We start from the raw sequence: 18,689 nt of genomic DNA on the forward strand, positions 1-18,689 counted from the left end.
ACCCCATAAAAATTATCGCCCCATTTCGGAAAGCCAATTTTCTGACTCCAGCTGTTTAAAGTATACGGGGCGTAGTCGTAGTCCACCCCGTCCACATTCAAATTAATTTTTTAAATACTAGAAAATTGAACACAAAATAAAATGAATAAAAATTACATAAAAATTATAAGAAATATTTTGAATGATTTAGAAATGTTTCACTTCGTCAAGGAAAAAGGTTTCCAATTATAGAAATGAGAAAATAAGAATTATCATAAAAATTACCCATCACCCCATAAAAATTATCGCCCCATTTCGGAAAGCCAATTTTCTGACTCCAGATGTTTAAAGTCTAGAACTTAGCTAAATCCCGAGCTCGGAAACCGGCCCTAAATGTTGAAACAAGTAAAAATAATTACCTTTAATTGTAATCATAATTAATATTCCTTTAATCTTGCAGAATATGTGTAATTGAGGATGTGTTTTAGAAATTTACAGAAATAATTTTCAAGTTCCTAACACTGTAGGTACCTTGTAAGTGTTTATTGTTCTATGGTAGTATTAAGATACTTAACAGTGTTGGAATCAAACTCCAGTCTTTTCGGCTGTAATTTCAAAAATGTATAATTAATTATTATTGATGGGCTGATCATGTGTGTAATATTTGGTCGTACACAAACCTTACTAGTTTTGTCCTTGATGGAATACTACTACGTTTCTTAAAAGTGTTATTACTTTCAAGAAATCTACAACTTTTTATATAGATTAGCTAACGTAGAATAAATTCCATCCAATTCTACTCCTAATTATCATTGAGAACGTAAATATTAAATTTTTGCAGTATTTTACAAGATTACATGGATCATGGTAAAACATTGTGATGTATCGTTTGAGTAGGCCTTCCTAAGTTCTTACCCAATTCAAATAAAGAATTTCTATAATAACAGATAAATAAATCTGAACTAAACATCTTGTCACATCATTTTAATTGCTAAATTGTGAGTAAAAGATTAAATTTTTATTACTAAATGGAGAGTTTATTGCAAGAATATACATTGATAACACTAAAGAAAGTTTTCATCAGTTGGATACTTGAGTCGGAACGGCGGCCTGATGGTGCTCTCATCATAGTAGCGGTGATTCTTCTTGAACTTGTCACGCCTCGCTGGATCTCGCTTGCTGTTGGCTGGAGCCAGGTTTGGCATCAGACCTGTCAAGTGCAACAAAACCATTATTACTGGAGCATGTGGTAAAAGGCAGGGAATTTATTCATGCTCTATGCACAAAAAAATTATAAGTAGAAAACTGAGTAATTCTTGCAGTTAGTGATGATTTTGCTAAATGCACAAGCGCAAAAATAAGAAATTGTTGATTTGCAGTTTTAAGAAGGATTGTCGTTATCGTGGAAATGAGTTGAAAACATAAACTTCATTGCACTTCCTTGAAACTGTAAATTTTGTCTTCAAAACTTCTGAGATTTGAAAAAATCTAGTTTGCCATGGTTATGGCACAAGAGGGAAGAGTTCAGCTGTATATCAGTACCCGGCTCACAGACTGACACTTTTGGAAAAAGGACCATATTATTCGGGACTCAAGCTCTTCAATTGTCTGCCTGAAAGAATATATGTGGAAGTCATAGGCTAACAAATAACATTAATAAACGCGTCCTCATATTGAATAATTGAATAATATTCAATACATTCAGTAGTCTTCTAAAATATGAAATATCGGTACAACAAAAATAGCTATTTTTCTGATGTATTGGAAGGTTAAACATCGATTATATTTTACTGAAATATCGATATTTGGCTGCCATTCCTACTTGCAGTAAGGATTTTAACTTTTCGGATAGAACTGTCCGAAGAAGGTACTTCATTTGTTGCTTAGAACACCTCACAGTTGCGATAAGGCATTGTCGCTTGGGGAGCATCAGCGCACAGCTGCATGGAAATAATTCTACGAAGCAAGAAAAAATCCTTAAGAACCATCCAAACCAGAGATTCGCTGCAGCACTGTAGACCTCTATTCACTAAAAGCAAGTTGCTTACAGTGGTTTCAATCTACATACTTTAGTTCATTCATAGATACAGACCCAAATTAGAAAAGTGGTCAAAATGGACGAAGTTGCATTGGCATTCCGTAAAAAAGTCTTAACAAATATAAGCACACAATATTATGCATGATCATATTCCTTAAATATTCTTCAAGATAGCCTAAGTTTGAAAAACTCACAATTAACATTCCATAAGATACAGTATGGTAGGGAAGATGACTGTAGTGAAGTTATAAAGAGTTTTTGTGCCGACGTCTTGAAATGTGGAAAGCAAATTAATATAAATCGAGCGCATCCTTTAGGATCAAGAAGAGAAGGGGCGCCGATTATCGCTCACCTTCCAGCTGACGGTGACCTCGAGTGCATTCTAAAAAATACTAAAAGACTCAAAAACACACCGTTCATAGTGCATAGAGACTTCAGCCATGAAACGAGAAAGAAACGTGCGGCGTTACTAACTTTGAGAAGAGAAATCATTCGGGCGGTTGGTGCTGATACGAACATTCACCTGAACGTGGATCGATTGTATGTGGAAAAACAAGTTTTCACGTATTCAGGCAAAGATGGACTGAAAGCGGGAAGTCTAGATGGTATAGGAAAGCTGAGGGAAATGCTTCGCGTGGATTTAAAAGACAGTTTCCAGAAAATCATAGCAGGAGATCGGAACAAGGCAAACGCGGATGAAGTAGCAGACGAGAATGAGAACGAACATGTGGCTGGATAGGGAAGTGATGTCTGTCACGAGTCGAGTATAATTAGTGTAAATAGTTCTTCTGTAAATAATAATTGTCAGGATATAAAAGTTGTTGGGTATATCGTAGCTGGGATAAAAGGTAAGATGAAGGATCTAAATTTCATTAATTTCATCAAATCGTATGATGTATTCTGTGTATGTGAAACGTTTTTAGAACAGGCTAATAATATTTTATTTGAAAGAGATTTTCAGGAGTTTGATTTGCGTTTTGTTGCTGCAGTAAGAAGTAGTTTATTTGGAAGGGGAAGTGGAGGTTTGATTTATAGGTATAATAAAAGAAAGTTGAAGGGAAAAGCTGGTTTTAAAGTATTTAATGATTTCGAAGGTTTAGAAATTGATTTCCTTAACACAAGTGCTGTTATAATACCAGTCTATTTGAATTGTGCTGAGGATAGGTGGGATGGGGACTTATTAAATTTGTGGCAAAGATTAGAGATTTTAGAAAATAATTATAACAGTAGAAATTTTATTTTATTGGGAGATTTTAATTGTAGAGTAGGAAATAGCCAGGTCATACCGGAGGAATTATTAGATCCAGAATTTAGAGTTAAATGGGATCGAAGATCGAAAGACATGGTATTGAATCGTAGAGGTAAAATAATTTTGGACCTCTGTGAAAGATATGATCTAGTAATATTAAATGGGAGAACAACGAGTGGTGAATTTGGAGAATTTACGTTCACTAGAGGTTCAGGTGCTTCAATGATAGATTTGTGTTGTGTGTCTAGAGGTTTGCTCAAGGATATAAATGATTTTAAGGTGAAGCAAGAAATATTTTTTGATAATTTCCCCGTAGAAGTAGCAGTAAAAGTGAGTGAATTGCGAGTAAATGAAGATTATCTGCTGCCGCTGACGAGGTATGGTTGGAAAGGAAATGTAGAGCGACAGTATCAGGAGCGTGTAAGAAATCAATTAAACGAATCAGATTTGGATGATGTTACTGATGTTGAACGCGCCACGAATAGCATTCTTGGAATAATCAAGGAGAGTATGAATAGACAGCGAGAGAATAATAGGGTACCGGTAAATGGAAAATTTAAACAGGTGTGGTTTGACTGGGAGTGTGAAAGAGAGAGACTGAGGTGCTTCAAAATGTTGAATTTATTCAGGAGAAGCAATTCTGAGGTCACTAGGCGTACTTATACAGATTTGAAATATAACTATAAAATATTGTGCAAGAATAAAAAGAAAAAATATTATCACGATGCGGCAGTAAAATTGGCTAACGTAAGAGATTCTAAAAACTTTTGGGAGACGGTGAGGTTATTTAAATCATCAAGAAGATTAACAAGTAATGCTATAACATCGGAACAGTGGAATAGATTTTTTGAGCGACAGTTTACACCAGAGGCTCTGGGAGGTATTGATGTACTGGTGGGCCCTGTCAATAGGAGTGAAATTCTGGATGCGACTATAGGAAAGGATGAGTTAAAAGAAGCGCTCCGCAGATGTAAGGATGGGAAAGCACCGGGCACAGATGGAATACCGATAGAATTTTTTAAGAAAGCCCCCGATAAATTATTGAATACTGTTCTGTCGCTATTTAATCACATAATTAAGAGCGCAGACATACCTAGTTGTTTTAGTGAATCAGTAATTTTCCCTATATTCAAAAAAGGTGATTTATCGGATGTAGAGAACTATAGAGGGATATCTTTTGGGAACTCTATTGCTAAATTGTTTGCAGGGGTGTTGCTTGGAAGGCTGGAAAGGTGGGTTACCGTGAATAAGGTCTTATGTGAGTACCAGGCGGGCTTTAGGAAAGAGTATTCCACTTCTGACAATATCTTCAACCTAATCAGTATAATTAACTTGAAACTTCAAGGTAGAGGGAGAAAAATGTATTGTTTTTTCGTCGACTTGAAAGCCGCGTATGATAAAATTGATAGAATAGCACTCATTCAAAAATTATATATGATGGGTTTGTCAGACCAGTTTGTTAGGATTATTTCTAGTATGTATGAAGACACAAAAGCTAGAATCTGGTGTGGAAATAAGATGTCCGATTTTTTCGAGACCACATGTGGATTAAAGCAAGGCTGTTTGTTATACCCGTTGCTCTTCTCCTTGTTTATAAATGATTTGAGTGATAGTTTAAGAGAGGGAATCTGGTTGGATGAATTAAACGTCAAGGTTCTGCTGTGTGCGGATGATCTAGTTTTATTGGCCTCTACACCAAAAGCTTTGTAGAAAATGATTGATGATATTCAGTGTTATTGTGAGAAATGGGGGATGGTGATAAATAGAATGTTATCTAAAATAGTGGTGTTTAGGAAAGGAGGACGTGTGGCGGAACATGAGAGGTGGTACCTAGGTGGTGAGGAGATAGAGGTGGTGAACAAGTATAAATATTTGGGCGTTACTTTAACATCAAAGTTATCATTTGCCGAGCATATTAGGGAGCGGACGTCACTTGCAAAATTCGGAATGAATGGCGTATGGAGAAATTTCATTGGTAACAACATCATAGATATAAAGGTGAAGTGGAAAGTATACAGAGCAGTCGTAAGAACAGTGGCAACATATGGAGCTCAGGTGTGGGGTTTTAAAGGCTATGATATGTTAGAAACATTGCCAAGATTTTTCGCTAAGAAACTTTTCATGCTACCCCAGTCGACTCCCAATTACATAATGCATTTGGAACTAGATTTAGAACCAATTTTCATATTTATTGTAAAGTTGCATGTTGAATTTATTTTAAGAATAATAATAAAATTGCCCCGAGGAAGGCTACCTCGAGTATTAGCAGAGAAGATATTAAGAAGTAAGATTTCATGGTACAAAGAATAGAGGAGCTGGGACGAGGAATTCGGGTGCAATTTGATAAGATGTTTAAATGAAAAGAGTCATTGGAAGGTGGAGTTGAGCTGCTTGTGCGAAAGAATGAAACAGGAGATGAGAGATGAGTAGATACAAAAAGCGAACGAAGCACAGTTTCATGGGTTGTATAGACAGTTAGAGCGGCAAAACGATAACAGATCTTATCTTGAGTGTCTTTCCGATAGAAGGAAGATAAGCTTAATAATTAAAGCAAGGGGATCCCTTTCCCGCCTCAATTTTTCTCACGACAGAGACGAAATGCAGTGGCGATGCTCACTATGTAACACGGGCGACGTAGAGAATATGTTTCACTTTATGGGTGGGTGTCCAATATTGATTGATTGATTGATTGATTAGCTGCCTTTATTAAAAACCTAGGAGGGCGAAGTTAGGGCGCAGCCGGCCCTCTCTAACACTTAACCCTCCAATACAATTCTAAGTAAAACTAAAACACTGATATTGGGGGGTGCTCGTAAAAAATGGTTAGGAAAATTTAAACTTGCCGAACTAGAAGTGATTGAATGGCTAAATGGGAAAGACTGGAGAAAAATTATGGCATTTTTGGAAACAGCTCTAAAACTAAGAAATGATTTAATAATAGAATTTAATTATTAGTAGATACCGACTCCAGGCAGACAACCTTCATGGTTATGCCATAAATAGTGTCTTGTGGTTTTTTTTTATAAATTATGTAAATTTTTGGAATTTTTATTTTTTGTTATTTCTTAGTATGAATTACATTTTTTGTATGAATGATATTTTGTTTATAAATAATGACATTTTACTACTACAACTCCATAAAATACTAGAAAAATATATCATTGCAACATCATACTATTCAGTGACGGAAATTATTGAGGAGCACAAATTAATATGATTAACTAAGAGGATAGCGGCGCACGATACACACACTGCCAACCTGTCTATTCGACCACAGACGGCCCTGACAAGGAGATCGAAAGAAAACATGGACAAAGAAATACTTCATCTTGATTAATTACTTTTTAGACTATCAACGGATGCAAAGTCAAAACTCGATAAGACGAATTTCAAGGGAACGTGCAAAAATAATCTCAAATATAATCATGATAGAAGGCGTTAACGGTTGAAATCTAGCGCCGATCTGCCTTGCACGGGCCAATCTTGTTTAATATTAATTTAATCGGGTAATGGAAAGGAAACGAGGCCGCGCTACCTGTCCACTATGGGTATTGTCCAATCAAGGTTCTCCAACGCTCTACTACCATACTCTATTGTCCTCTGATTCCGCCTCATTATCCTCACTAATGGTCACTTCTCGTTTCTGGAAGGCACTTTGAGCTGGTAGCGACCACCAAATTATCTATTACTTTGCACTTTACATCTGTTACTTGTCTTCTTCTTCTCAGTCACTTGTATTTTACAATATTATTGAATCTAAATCAGTGATCAAGTACTTATATTGTATTAATCCCAATGATTCATTTGATTGAACTCAACTTGCTCACAAGCTGTATACAGACTAAGTTGTGTTACCGTACATACAATTCAATAATTATTGAAGGTACGATTTTTTGGAGTCCTTTTGAATTCTATTTGATTGAACATAATGTATATATAATGTGTTTAGTCTCATCAAGTAGACTATATAAATGGTCTTAGTTCGACTAAATTTGTACTTATCATCGATAGTAATGTGTGTTTATCCAATCACTGTAGGCTACCGCTGGTTTAAAGCTGAATGTGCCTTCAAGTAACCAGACTGGTCTACCAATATATTCCTCTGAATGTGAAATCTGTGACCCCTTAACAATAGGCCACGAAAATGTCGAAATTATTACAATAAGCGACCGCTGAAGGGTCACTAGAACTTCTACCTATCCATCCATTGTTTTCGGCGGCCCGTCTCGTTTCTAAAACCCATTTGATCCCCATTTCAAATAATTTCAAGGAAGCTCTCTAATCACATTCCTACACAAATATCTAAATCTTGAAAGGAACTTTGCTTTCAACTTACCAGCTTTCAAGGCCATTGTTACTAGTTTGGACATCCGTTTCTGTTGAGTTCTGCACAGCCCAGTGACTCGACGCGGTAGCATTCCTCCATCAGAGCGCATAAACTGACTCAGAAGCAGCACATCCTGTAATAATAAAGTTATTAGCCGCAATATCTTAAATACAGGGTAGGGAAGTTTTCACAGATTGATGTGAGGTACTAACTATCAAGTTACATTTTAACCAACATAAAATGCTAGCTTTATTAAACGGAAAAACCGGGAAACTGACAAACCATTGTTCAGAAAGAATTCAATATTGACAGTGGCTAATGATTTCACCAATAAATGTTGAAAAATTGAGACTAAATACATTGATAGTAGATGTGATGTTCAACTAGAACAATAGGTGATCTTGAAGCTGTAAGAATAACCAACTGTAAAGTAGAAATTTTCATTTTCCTACCGATTTCTTTTCGTGTCCTTACTCTTTCCGTATTCTCTAGACGTACTTAAAATTTAAGTATGTTGTAATTGAATGGTGTGTATTGACGTAGCCTTAGGACCCTATTAGCATAGCCACCTCTAATAAAAGGCCCTGGCCTACAATATTGCAACGTCGCAGAGTAAGCCTACAATCTAATACATGATTGGTGAAAAAGATCAGCTGGTATTTTTTTAAATCTTTTTCACCAATCATTAGATTCTAGGCCTACACTGTGACGTTGCAATTTTGTAGGCCGGGGCCATGTATTAGAGGTGGCTATGCTAATATATATTGGTGGTCAACTTTATGGAAATAGACCAATATTTATTTTACAAGGATGATTTGACAGTACGTTTCGTTGGGGATTCATTTTAAATGGAAAAACTACTCTTCTGTATTTCAAAATTTTTGTCAGCCATCTTGGATTCGCAATTTTTAATCCAATTTCATTTTTTTTAGATTGGAAGGTGGTCATATGATACAGAATTTCAAGAGAAAATGAATGGCGAAAATCACACATTGATATCTCAAACCGTTTCAAAGTTATTCACATTGAAATTTATTATAAATAAATCATAAAAAATGAAAAAATAATAAATTTGACTCTACTTCTGCATAAAAATGTACAAAGTGAAAAGTAAAAGAGTAACTGCAACAATAATCACACAAGTAATTATCCGTTACACTATAGGAAATACATTAAGAAAAAAAAGCTAATTTCTTACTCTACAAGAGCTAAAGTGAGAACTCGCTAACCTCGTTCAATAAATATAAGTTAAATTTAGTTTTTGTATGTACCATACAATGTTTATAAAAATATCAGGAGGATAAGCAATAAACTGGTTTATTAGAAAATACAGTAGAAACAGTACAGAAACAATACAGTAGAAAATACATCAATAGACTTTCTTCTGGAGCTACAATAGAATAATATAATGAGCAACTGCTCAAGGAAAAATGCACAAGATTAAAAAAAAAAAATAACTGGTAAATCACACAGAAACAAGTCATTACTGCATGCAAATGACCTTATGAGAGAGATCACATCCGCATACAGGAGCATTGGACAGAACAAGCAGAAGAGTAATTGAAATACTTTAAATTAAAATTAAGAAACTAAAATTAACTTATATTTATTGAACGAGGTTAGCGAGCTCTCACTCAATGCCAAAGTCGTCCGTCTGTTTGTTCTACAATAACTTAAGAAAGAATTGATCAATCAGCTTCAAATTTTAAACACATATTCTTCGAACCATTTTACAGGTCAAGTTCATTGGAAAACATAATTGACTCACTCCTTCGTGCTTTTTCAGGATAATAAAATAACATTGAAAGTCCATAAGAAAAGAAATTGTTGTGATTTACCATTTAGCCAGCTGGAATTAATTGCATGATATTTCTGTAATGTTTCTTCAACTGACTTAATTAAAATTGTGTCCAACTTCAACAGCCAGATATCCACGGTATGACTAATCTCATGTTAAAAGCCATTATTGACGTCATTGCCCAACCCTTGTCCGAGATTATCAACAAGTGTTTGAGGGCTGGAAATTTCCGAGATTTGTTGAAGACTGCGCGCACAGTAACTATTTACAAGAGAGTATATCCTAGCACCATGAATAGCTATAGACATATCTGTCATTCCAATTTTCGCCAAGGTCTTTGAAACAGTGATGAAGATACAGCTGGTGGAGTTCTTTGAGACTAATGTGCTTTTCTCTGATCTGCAGCATGGCTTCAGGAAGAATAAATCGACTGTGACAGCAGATTCTGAACTTGTCAGAAGGATCCAAGAAGCTTTTGAAGGAACATACTGCCTGTCTCTGACACTATGACTTGAGTAAAGCGTTTGACTGCGTATCCCATGAAATAGCGATTGGTAAGATTGAGCAATTTGGTGCTGCTGTGGTGCTGTTCTTTGGTGGTGCTGTTCTTCAGGCCCTCAAGTCTTATTTGAAGGATTGAAGGCAGATCATATAAATTGGAGGAGCGAATTCAAGGGTTCTGCGTACAAATCATGGAGTCCCAAAGGACTCGGTGTTTTCAAGTGGATACCATTTTGAAAGTATTCAGGATAACAATTTTGATTTGAAGGTTGAAGAAAATTTTTTCCTCTTCGAGATCCAATAAATTTCATCAATAATTGACTCATCATCGACATGTTACACGTAATTGAAAAGAAATAAATTTTGATTTTCCCATTTTTTCATTATTTTTCTGTTATCACCCACTAACTAGAGATTAATGCAGGAAAAACAAAGTAATTGGTATAGGATTGTAGTGAAATTTATTCTCTATAAAGCTCTGTAGTCTAAAATTTGTCTTCATCTACTCCGTTTGATTGAAAAACAAAACTCTGAAGAGAGGATAAATCTTCGGATTTCAGAACTATGTATGCTTTCTTTAACAAGCGGTGTAACAATGGGGAATCTTCGGTTTTAGGCTCTGTACAATGAATACTAACACCCTGCAAAAATTCAGCTTTCAATGAAATTTGCCCATCAATGTCTTTATTGACTGTGCTATTACTGTAAAAAACAGACTAAAGAATTATTTATGACTAGCAGGTAACCCGTGCTCCGCAAGGGCCTAATTAAAAACTTGACAAACTGAAAACTTGACCTACTAAAATATTTAAAAATTTTAAATAGGCCTATAAACATCCTCGGTAAATAATCTATATGCAAAATGTCAAGTTAATTAGTTCAGGAGTTCAGACGTGATTTTGCGTCATTCGTAAATTCCCTATCCTGTACGTGTATAAGCCAATAATTTATTATTTCCTTTATTATATTATAAATTCATCAGTTGTCGAGTGGATTATTATTAATTGCATGCAATAAATAACTCAAAGTAACATCGTAGTATTTTCTCTGAACTTTCTCTGCTTTTAACTCGTGCTGACCAGTTGAGAGCGTGTCATGTATAGGCATAGGCAATTGGCTTTTGGTGATAGTTGTTTACAACAGATGATTAGCATTATTGATAAGCCAACCCAAACAGCCATAAGCCGTTTTCACACCGATATCTCGCCGACACGACACTACAGGATAGAATTTACTTTGACAGTATTAGAGGAGGCTGTGGTTTATAAATGCGCGAGGTTTACTGTTCACAGAACTACTAGTTATAATGAGGTTCATACCTTTCTAAGAACAGAACTGCAACAAGGGAGCAGTGCTCTCTCTAGTAGCATATACCGAGGCTAAGGTTTTAGAGAGGCTATGATTATAGATAGACATGGGACAACATAGGTACTTGTATCTAGGTTTTTATGTACAATTTGATTTGAAAATCTACTCACAGTATGCTTGATGTCGACGTCAAGCCTACATATTGAGCATGCCTCAGGGTTCGAATCTGCTGGTGGGTCAAGAAGTAAGTTCACACGATCTGATGGCTTCAAAATTCCTTCAATTATTGTTTTCTTGTCATCCTTAGTAACTATTACTGAAAAAATCATATCACAAATTTTGAATTAGTATAAAATAATTGGTGAAGTATGCTTCTTAAAACTATGGCTAAAGTGCAATCGTTGGGCTACTGCTGTTATCTCAGTTATTATTGAAGATATGAACTCCTTTTTTATGAAAGTGGAGGAAACAATCAAGCGCACTAGCCTATTTTTATGCAATTTATTTCAATTTTATTATTAAAAATAGCTGTTTGAAAACTTATCTCATGTATATAGCGACGACTTTCAATTAAATTAATTCCAATTGTGGATCTGAAAAACTTTTGAATGCTATTAATATATAGGAACTTCTTAATTTATGCAATATTAAATCTTATGATTTCTTAAAAAAAATAAATTTTCTTCGTTATAATTGAGAATTAGAAGATTGACGTTACAATAATTGCATTATATATCTATATAGCCTACCGTATACAGAATGTTCTGAAAAAGGTGCTCATTAGTTAGGTCGTGATTCCTCACATCAAATGAAGAAAAAAACGTTCCAATTAACATAGGTCCGAAAATAGTTATACAGGGCAAAAGATTTCGTCTGAATTTCAGTTTCCCTGCTGAAATGAAGTCCTACTGGTATATGTTGGCTGTTAATTAAGATGGAAAATTTAGCTTACTTTAGGTCAAATGAACTGAAAAATTGATAAACCGTTTCCAGACCTCTAGCTACAGTAATTTTTAAGATATGTGACGAAATACGCGAAACTTGGTCCTGAAAAACAAGTTCCTTTGAGGTTTGAAGCAGATTTACTGTTAAATTTACAATAAACATAACATATTTTTTACAGAACTTGTAGAAAATTTAATTTTGAAGAGAAAGATGTAAAATAAGTCTATAATAGTCTTATACCTTTAAAAAAATAATTCTCAATTACATACAAAACGCATGAAAAATAGACAAAATCTGTATCACTTTATCAATGATGTCATGCCTTTATCAAAGATGTAAGAACATATATGTATTTGCATTGATTCAAAGCACATAACAACAATATATATTCAAGTTTATAAATCTGTACAAACTTATTGATATTTTGGAAAACAAGAACATAAGGTTGCGTATTTGAATTTGACCACTGCTAATGTTGAAGATTTGTCTATAATTATTATTATTATTATGTCTATGTTTATATCTACAAAAAAAAAATCTTTATAATTTGATTCAATGTTTGATAATATTTTGTAGAATATCAAAACCTTGGATGCTTTAATCAAAACATACAAAACTAACATAAATAAAAAAGTAAACAATTATAATAATTATAATATGTTACTTACTTTCTTTCACTCTGTTTACGACCGCAACGCTAAAACTTCGCCCATTATTTTTTGATAAAATTTGTTTCAATAAAACCAATCCTCCAGTTATTGGACGTAGCATTCTTAAGTGTTTATTTCTGAAATTCCAGTTTAATAATAATTCTAGTTTGTAAAATAATTAAACTTCTTTCTACAATAGAATAAAAATCATAACCTATATTATGAACGAGAACAGCTGAGAACTAAGAACTGTGAGAAGACTGAGAACAGCTGTTGTTCTGGTTGAGAACAGACAAACTAAGTCGGCGACAAGCTGGGTCATTTTTTCGAACAAAAATGTTCTCTCGATCAAAGACCTGGATAGATCGCGTCAACATGAGGAAAAAACACTGGTCAAACAGACTACACTTTACTTGATCATGATGGCAATGTTACAGATCACCATTTTCCTTGCAGATCACAAGTTAGTATCTTCATTAAAAAGACATATAAAATAATAAAAACGCGGTAATAGATTTTCATGAAATTTGACAGGTATGTTCCTTTTTTAATTAAGCGTCGACATAATATATATATATATATATATATATATATATATATATATATATATATATATATTATACAAGGTTTTTGTAAATTTTGCATTTCGAGGATAATATAAAAGGAAAAAGGAGACTCCTTCATACGCCAATATTAGAGTAAAGTTATGAAATGTATAGATATTTCAACAGAAAATACCACATCTAAATATAACTAGTAGTTCTGTGAACAGTAGACCTCACGCAGTATTCTTATCCACAAGTATCTGATTGAAACTATAGACCTTATGGAAATACAGCAATAGACTGGCTTCTCCACACATATGTGTAATCACTTGTCAGCTGATTTATGATGAATAATTCTATAGACTGATTTTTACTCCAATATTGGCATATGAAGGAGGCTCCTTTTTCCTTTTATATTATCCTTGAAATGCAAAATTTTCAGCATTTACACAAACTTTGAACTATCATTACAACGTTTGCTGTCCTATTAAAAAAATCCTAGTTAGTGGAGGAAACATTAAAAATAAATGGATCACTGATGATCTCTTGAAGTTGCGGGATGATTTAAAAGCTGCATACAAACGCATGATGGAAAGTAGAGACTATGCAAAGGAGCAACACTATATGAATTTGAAGAGGTTCTATATAAATGAGGTTAAAATAGCTAAGGGTAAATCTATTGCAGATTCATTACGAGAGTCCAAAAATTTAAATCGTTCAGTATGGAGGATAATAAATGAGGAGCGTGGTGCATTAAGAAAAAATGAGAACATTTACATAGGAAAAGTGGTGACTGATGAGGGAATTGTACTAACAGGAGGTTCTGAGGTCTCAAACTATTTAAATAAGTTTTTTCAGGAGGCTGGCACAAAGATTAATAACTCTGTACCTTTAAACAGTGTAAATTCCTCTCCATCTCATCCAGGTGACCAAGCAAACCCAATTAACAGGTTTATAGCTGCTCCTTTTTCAGAAGAAGAGGTGGATAGGATTGTGATTGGTTTGAAGGGAAAATGTCTACCGGTCTGGATGGAATGTCGACAATGGTAATCAAGTATTGTAAGGAGAACTTATTAACTCCACTCACTTATCTAGTTAATGAGTCACTAAAGAATGGTGTGTTCCCCAATAAATTGAAGGAGGCAAAAATAGTACCTATCCACAAGGGTGGTGACAAAAATGAGGCAAACAATTTTAGACCGATCACTTTAGGAAATTCTGTTGGCAAGGTGTTTGAAAAATGCATGTTAATTCGTCTTGTTGAGCATCTTATGCAGAATGGAATATTGGCGCAGGAGCAGCATGGTTTTCAGAAGGATAAATCCACGAAGACGGCAATTGCATCTATGTTTGAGGACATAATTGACATGATGGACATGGGGAAAAAGACTGTTGGAGTTTTCCTGGATTTAAGCAAAGCTTTTGACTGTGTGGACCATGAAATCTTGATGAAGAAGTTGGAGAAAGTGGGTGTGAGAGGTATTGAGCTAGAGTGGTTCAGGTCCTATCTCCTGAATAGGTCTCAAGTTGTTGAGATTTCAAGGGTGGAAGATGGGCAGTTGATAAAACATTTATCGAATAGTCTATCAGTAAATGCAGGTGTCCCACAAGGAAGTATCCTTGGACCATTGTTGTTTCTTTTGTATGTGAATGACATACCACAGGTTATATCACAGGGTAGAGTTCTATTATATGCTGACGACACTTCCTACATTTGTGGATCACAAGATGTGAATGTTTTAGAAATTGACACTTTTTTAAACATAAATGCCATAGCCAATAACTTCAACAACTTAAGCTTGGAATAAATGAATCGAAATCACAATACTTACAGTTTAGACATAAGAATAACTCTAGGCCAACACATAATATTAATGTCCAAGTAAATAATACAAATGTTGACAAGCCTCTTTTTGTTAAGTTCCTAGGGGTAGCTTTAGACCAGTATTTATCATGGGATTACTATATTGATCAGCTTTGTAATAGAATCTCCTCAGGTGTTTTTGCACTCAGACAGATTAGAAGGTTAAATGATTCCAAACTGACAATGGCAGTCTTCCATTCCCTAATTATGTCACATATTCGCTATGCCATTGTTGTTTGGGGTGGGTCCTGTCAGAATTTGGAGAGAGTTTTCAGGCTGCAGAAAAAAGCTATACGGTCAATAAAAGGAATTCGAATCTTGCAGGAATCATTTCAAGGAGCTAGGCATTATCACCGTTCCCTCGCTTTACATTTATGAGGTGATTATGTACTTCAGGAGAAATAAGGCTTCGGCTAGAAATAGTGATTCCCACAGGTATCAAACCAGAAATAGAGGAGACTTTGCTTCCATGTACCATAGGACAGCTCTTTTTGAAAAGAAGCCAACATATATGGGTCTTAAATTTTTTAGAAAGCTTCATGATGATATGAAAAACGTTGAAGATCTCAATTTATTCGGAAAGAAGTTAAAAGAGTTATTGATGGAAGGTGTATTTTATACCACACAGGAATATATGTTTAGGGAGGGGCCCTTTGTGTGTTGATATGTTTGTATGTGTGTGTATGTGTATGTATGTATGTATGTATGTATGTATATGAGTATGTGTCATGTGTATTTTTTCTTATTGAAAGTAATGTTTTCAAGCATTTTTTTTTTTTTGACAATTCTCATACTCTGTTAAGAGTCTCTGGGAAGATATTAAAAACAAACAAACAAACAAACAAACATAATTAAGCGTCGACATAATATGTATATATATACATTATATACAAGGTTTTTGTAAATTTTGCATTTCGACGATAATATAAAAGGAAAAAGGAGACTCCTTCATACGCCAATATTAGAGTAAAGTTATGAAATGTATAGATATTTCAACAGAAAATACCACATCTAAATATAACTAGTAGTTCTGTGAACAGTAGACCTCACGCAGTATTCTTATCCACAAGTATCTGATTGAAACTATAGACCTTATGGAAATACAGCAATAGACAGCTTCGGCAGCCTTCCTTTAAGGACAGAGCAGCTACATCTAGCTCTGCTATAAACAATAATTTACATTTAGCAGAGCTATATGTGGCAGAGCTATATGTAGCTAAATATAGCTCTGATTCTCTTTGATGTTTACCGAAAATTTTGGATAGCTCATTTTCTGCTATATAGCTGAGAAAAAAGCTTGAAACTGCTATATAGCCAGGCTATATAGCAGATCTCCAGTGTCACTTTTTGAACTTGTAGCAGAGCTATATAGCTGAGCTACATGTAGCTGTGTTATGTAGCTCTGGTACATAGTGTAAACCTAGCTTAAGACACTGTTAGGAAGGAATTTGAATCTGGATCAATTTGATTAGGATAAGAGATGTATTCAGATGTTTTCTGATCATGCACTAATGAAGGTGACTTCTCACCAAAACTCTTACAATAAGAAGTTTAAATTGTTGTTACCAAGTGAAGAATATACCACTACCTGCAGGTCATTATGCAAACTATTTTAGAATAAGGAATTTTGTGGTTGTAGTTGACAAAACTCTCACCTGGGGCACTGATGACAACTGTTTGAATGTTCCTATTTCGGAACTAAAGGTGCATTTTAGTTTTAGTTTATGCGTAAATTTCCACAGTCGACGAAGGCAAGCATTGGGGTCATTCAGCGGGGGCTGCTGATGTCCTGAGACTGCAAAAGAAGGCTGTAAGAATTTTAACAGGCAGCGATCATCTTGCCCACTGCAAGCCCATCTTTGCTCGCCTTGGTGTGCTGACGGTCTTCAGTCATTACATCCTCCTGGCCTTGGTGTATATCAAGAGGATACAGCATACTCTGGCTGCCCAAAGTGACGCTCAAAACCACAATACCGCGAGATGCTGGATGTCTTCAGGAGACGTCTCTACCATTCACAGGCCAGCTATAGGGTTTCTGCACTGAAATTCTTCAACCAGCTGCCTCCTGGTGTCAAGCAGTTGGATGAGGCTGCCTTCAAGAGAACCGTCAGGAAGCTGATTTGTGATAAAGCATATTATAGCGTGAATGAATTTATGAGTGATGATCTGAATTTTTTCTAAAAAGTGGTCACTGTTTTATCTGCCATCTGAATAGTTTTTGTGTTATTGTGTATATTGAAATCGAGCTTCATGATGCTATCGATCCCACAAGTGTGGGTAATGGATAAAGCAGAAGGTATTAAAGGTATTGTTGACATTCATATTATCCAAATTTCAAGTGTGCTAAAACAGCTGATCAAATAACTTTCCATTATTTGTGTTTATTATTCAATAATAAAAACATTTCTAATAATATCAATATATTGCTATTTGAAAGTATAAAAACGTATAAACTCGAGATCCCCCATTAAAGCATAATTGGACATATTATTTTAGGTTATGTAGACATAGTTAAATGTACACAATGTAAGATCCTCACCCTGTCGTTGTCGCCGACAGCATTCATGCATAAACGAAAACCACAGAGAAGAGAAGAGTAATGTTCTCCTACTTCTCTTACTTATATTACAAGTAAGTGTAATGTAAAAGTAATGTTCTCCTACTTTGTGCGAAAATCCAGCTTAATAAACATATGATCTCTTCAAAGTATAGTATGCTGTAATAAAAATAACATTTTTTTCTTGTTCTGCAAACAGCTGTTTAGCGTCTTGATTTAATGCTTGGAAAACAGCTGCTATTGAGGAAGTCTGACAAAAAATATCGTTTGCACCAGGGGGAAAGATGTGTTTTCGCCCCACTGGGATGTAATAAGCTGGTTTTCGTGCCTCATATGGAGGCCGAAAGTGATTGTTTTCTGACCAGGCCGGTAAAATTTTTATGGCCCTAGGGCTGTAAAATTACCTTGAAGTCAGCTGATTCTGATTTGATGTGAATGTGTTTACAAAATAGTTTATGAATCAGAATCAGTTTATGCTTCTAGAATTGAACAAAGTATTTTGCAATAAGATACTATCATTCTATTTGGATAAATGAAATACAAATAAGATATTATAAACTATTCAAATTCAATTTTCAGAGTATAATAGAATCTAACCTCAAACCTGCGTTTAATCGTTTATCACGAAACCTGGTGGATAATTTTGGAACTACTTGGGAAATATCCATGGTGCTGAACGTTTTTACAAATAGTTTATGTAACGGAATCAGTTTATGCTTCTAGAATTGAATAAAGTATTCTGCAATAATATACTATCATTTTATTTGGATGAATGAAATACAGATAAGATATGAATATTATAAACTATTCAAATTCGATTTTCAGAGTAGGATAGAACTTGTAACCTAAACTTCCAAAGTCGATGACAACAAGCATTGTTGACGTTGACATTCAGATTGGCCAAATTTCAAGTGTGCTAAAACAGCTG

At 34.8% G+C, this 18,689-nt stretch overlaps 1 protein-coding gene and 1 long non-coding RNA gene across 2 annotated transcripts; both read right to left on the reverse strand.

The window, feature by feature from the left end:
• Window positions 1-947: 947 nt before the first annotated feature.
• LOC111047899 (39S ribosomal protein S18a, mitochondrial) lies at window positions 948-13,229 on the reverse strand. The gene is made up of 4 exons (XM_022333753.2): window positions 12,814-13,229; window positions 11,371-11,516; window positions 7,603-7,726; window positions 948-1,189 (listed from the first exon to the last, which is right to left on the reverse strand). Exons 1-4 carry the CDS (start codon window positions 12,914-12,916, stop codon window positions 1,044-1,046), a joined length of 519 nt encoding a protein of 172 aa, XP_022189445.1. The 5' UTR covers window positions 12,917-13,229; the 3' UTR covers window positions 948-1,043.
• Window positions 13,230-16,859: 3,630 nt separating this feature from the next.
• LOC120350400 lies at window positions 16,860-18,208 on the reverse strand. The gene is made up of 2 exons (XR_005570745.1): window positions 17,744-18,208; window positions 16,860-16,999 (listed from the first exon to the last, which is right to left on the reverse strand). It is a non-coding gene; the product is annotated as an uncharacterized LOC120350400 (long non-coding RNA).
• Window positions 18,209-18,689: the final 481 nt, after the last annotated feature.

This window comes from Nilaparvata lugens, chromosome 3 (assembly GCF_014356525.2).
Source record: "Nilaparvata lugens isolate BPH chromosome 3, ASM1435652v1, whole genome shotgun sequence".
NCBI classification, from domain to species: Eukaryota; Metazoa; Arthropoda; class Insecta; order Hemiptera; family Delphacidae; genus Nilaparvata; species Nilaparvata lugens.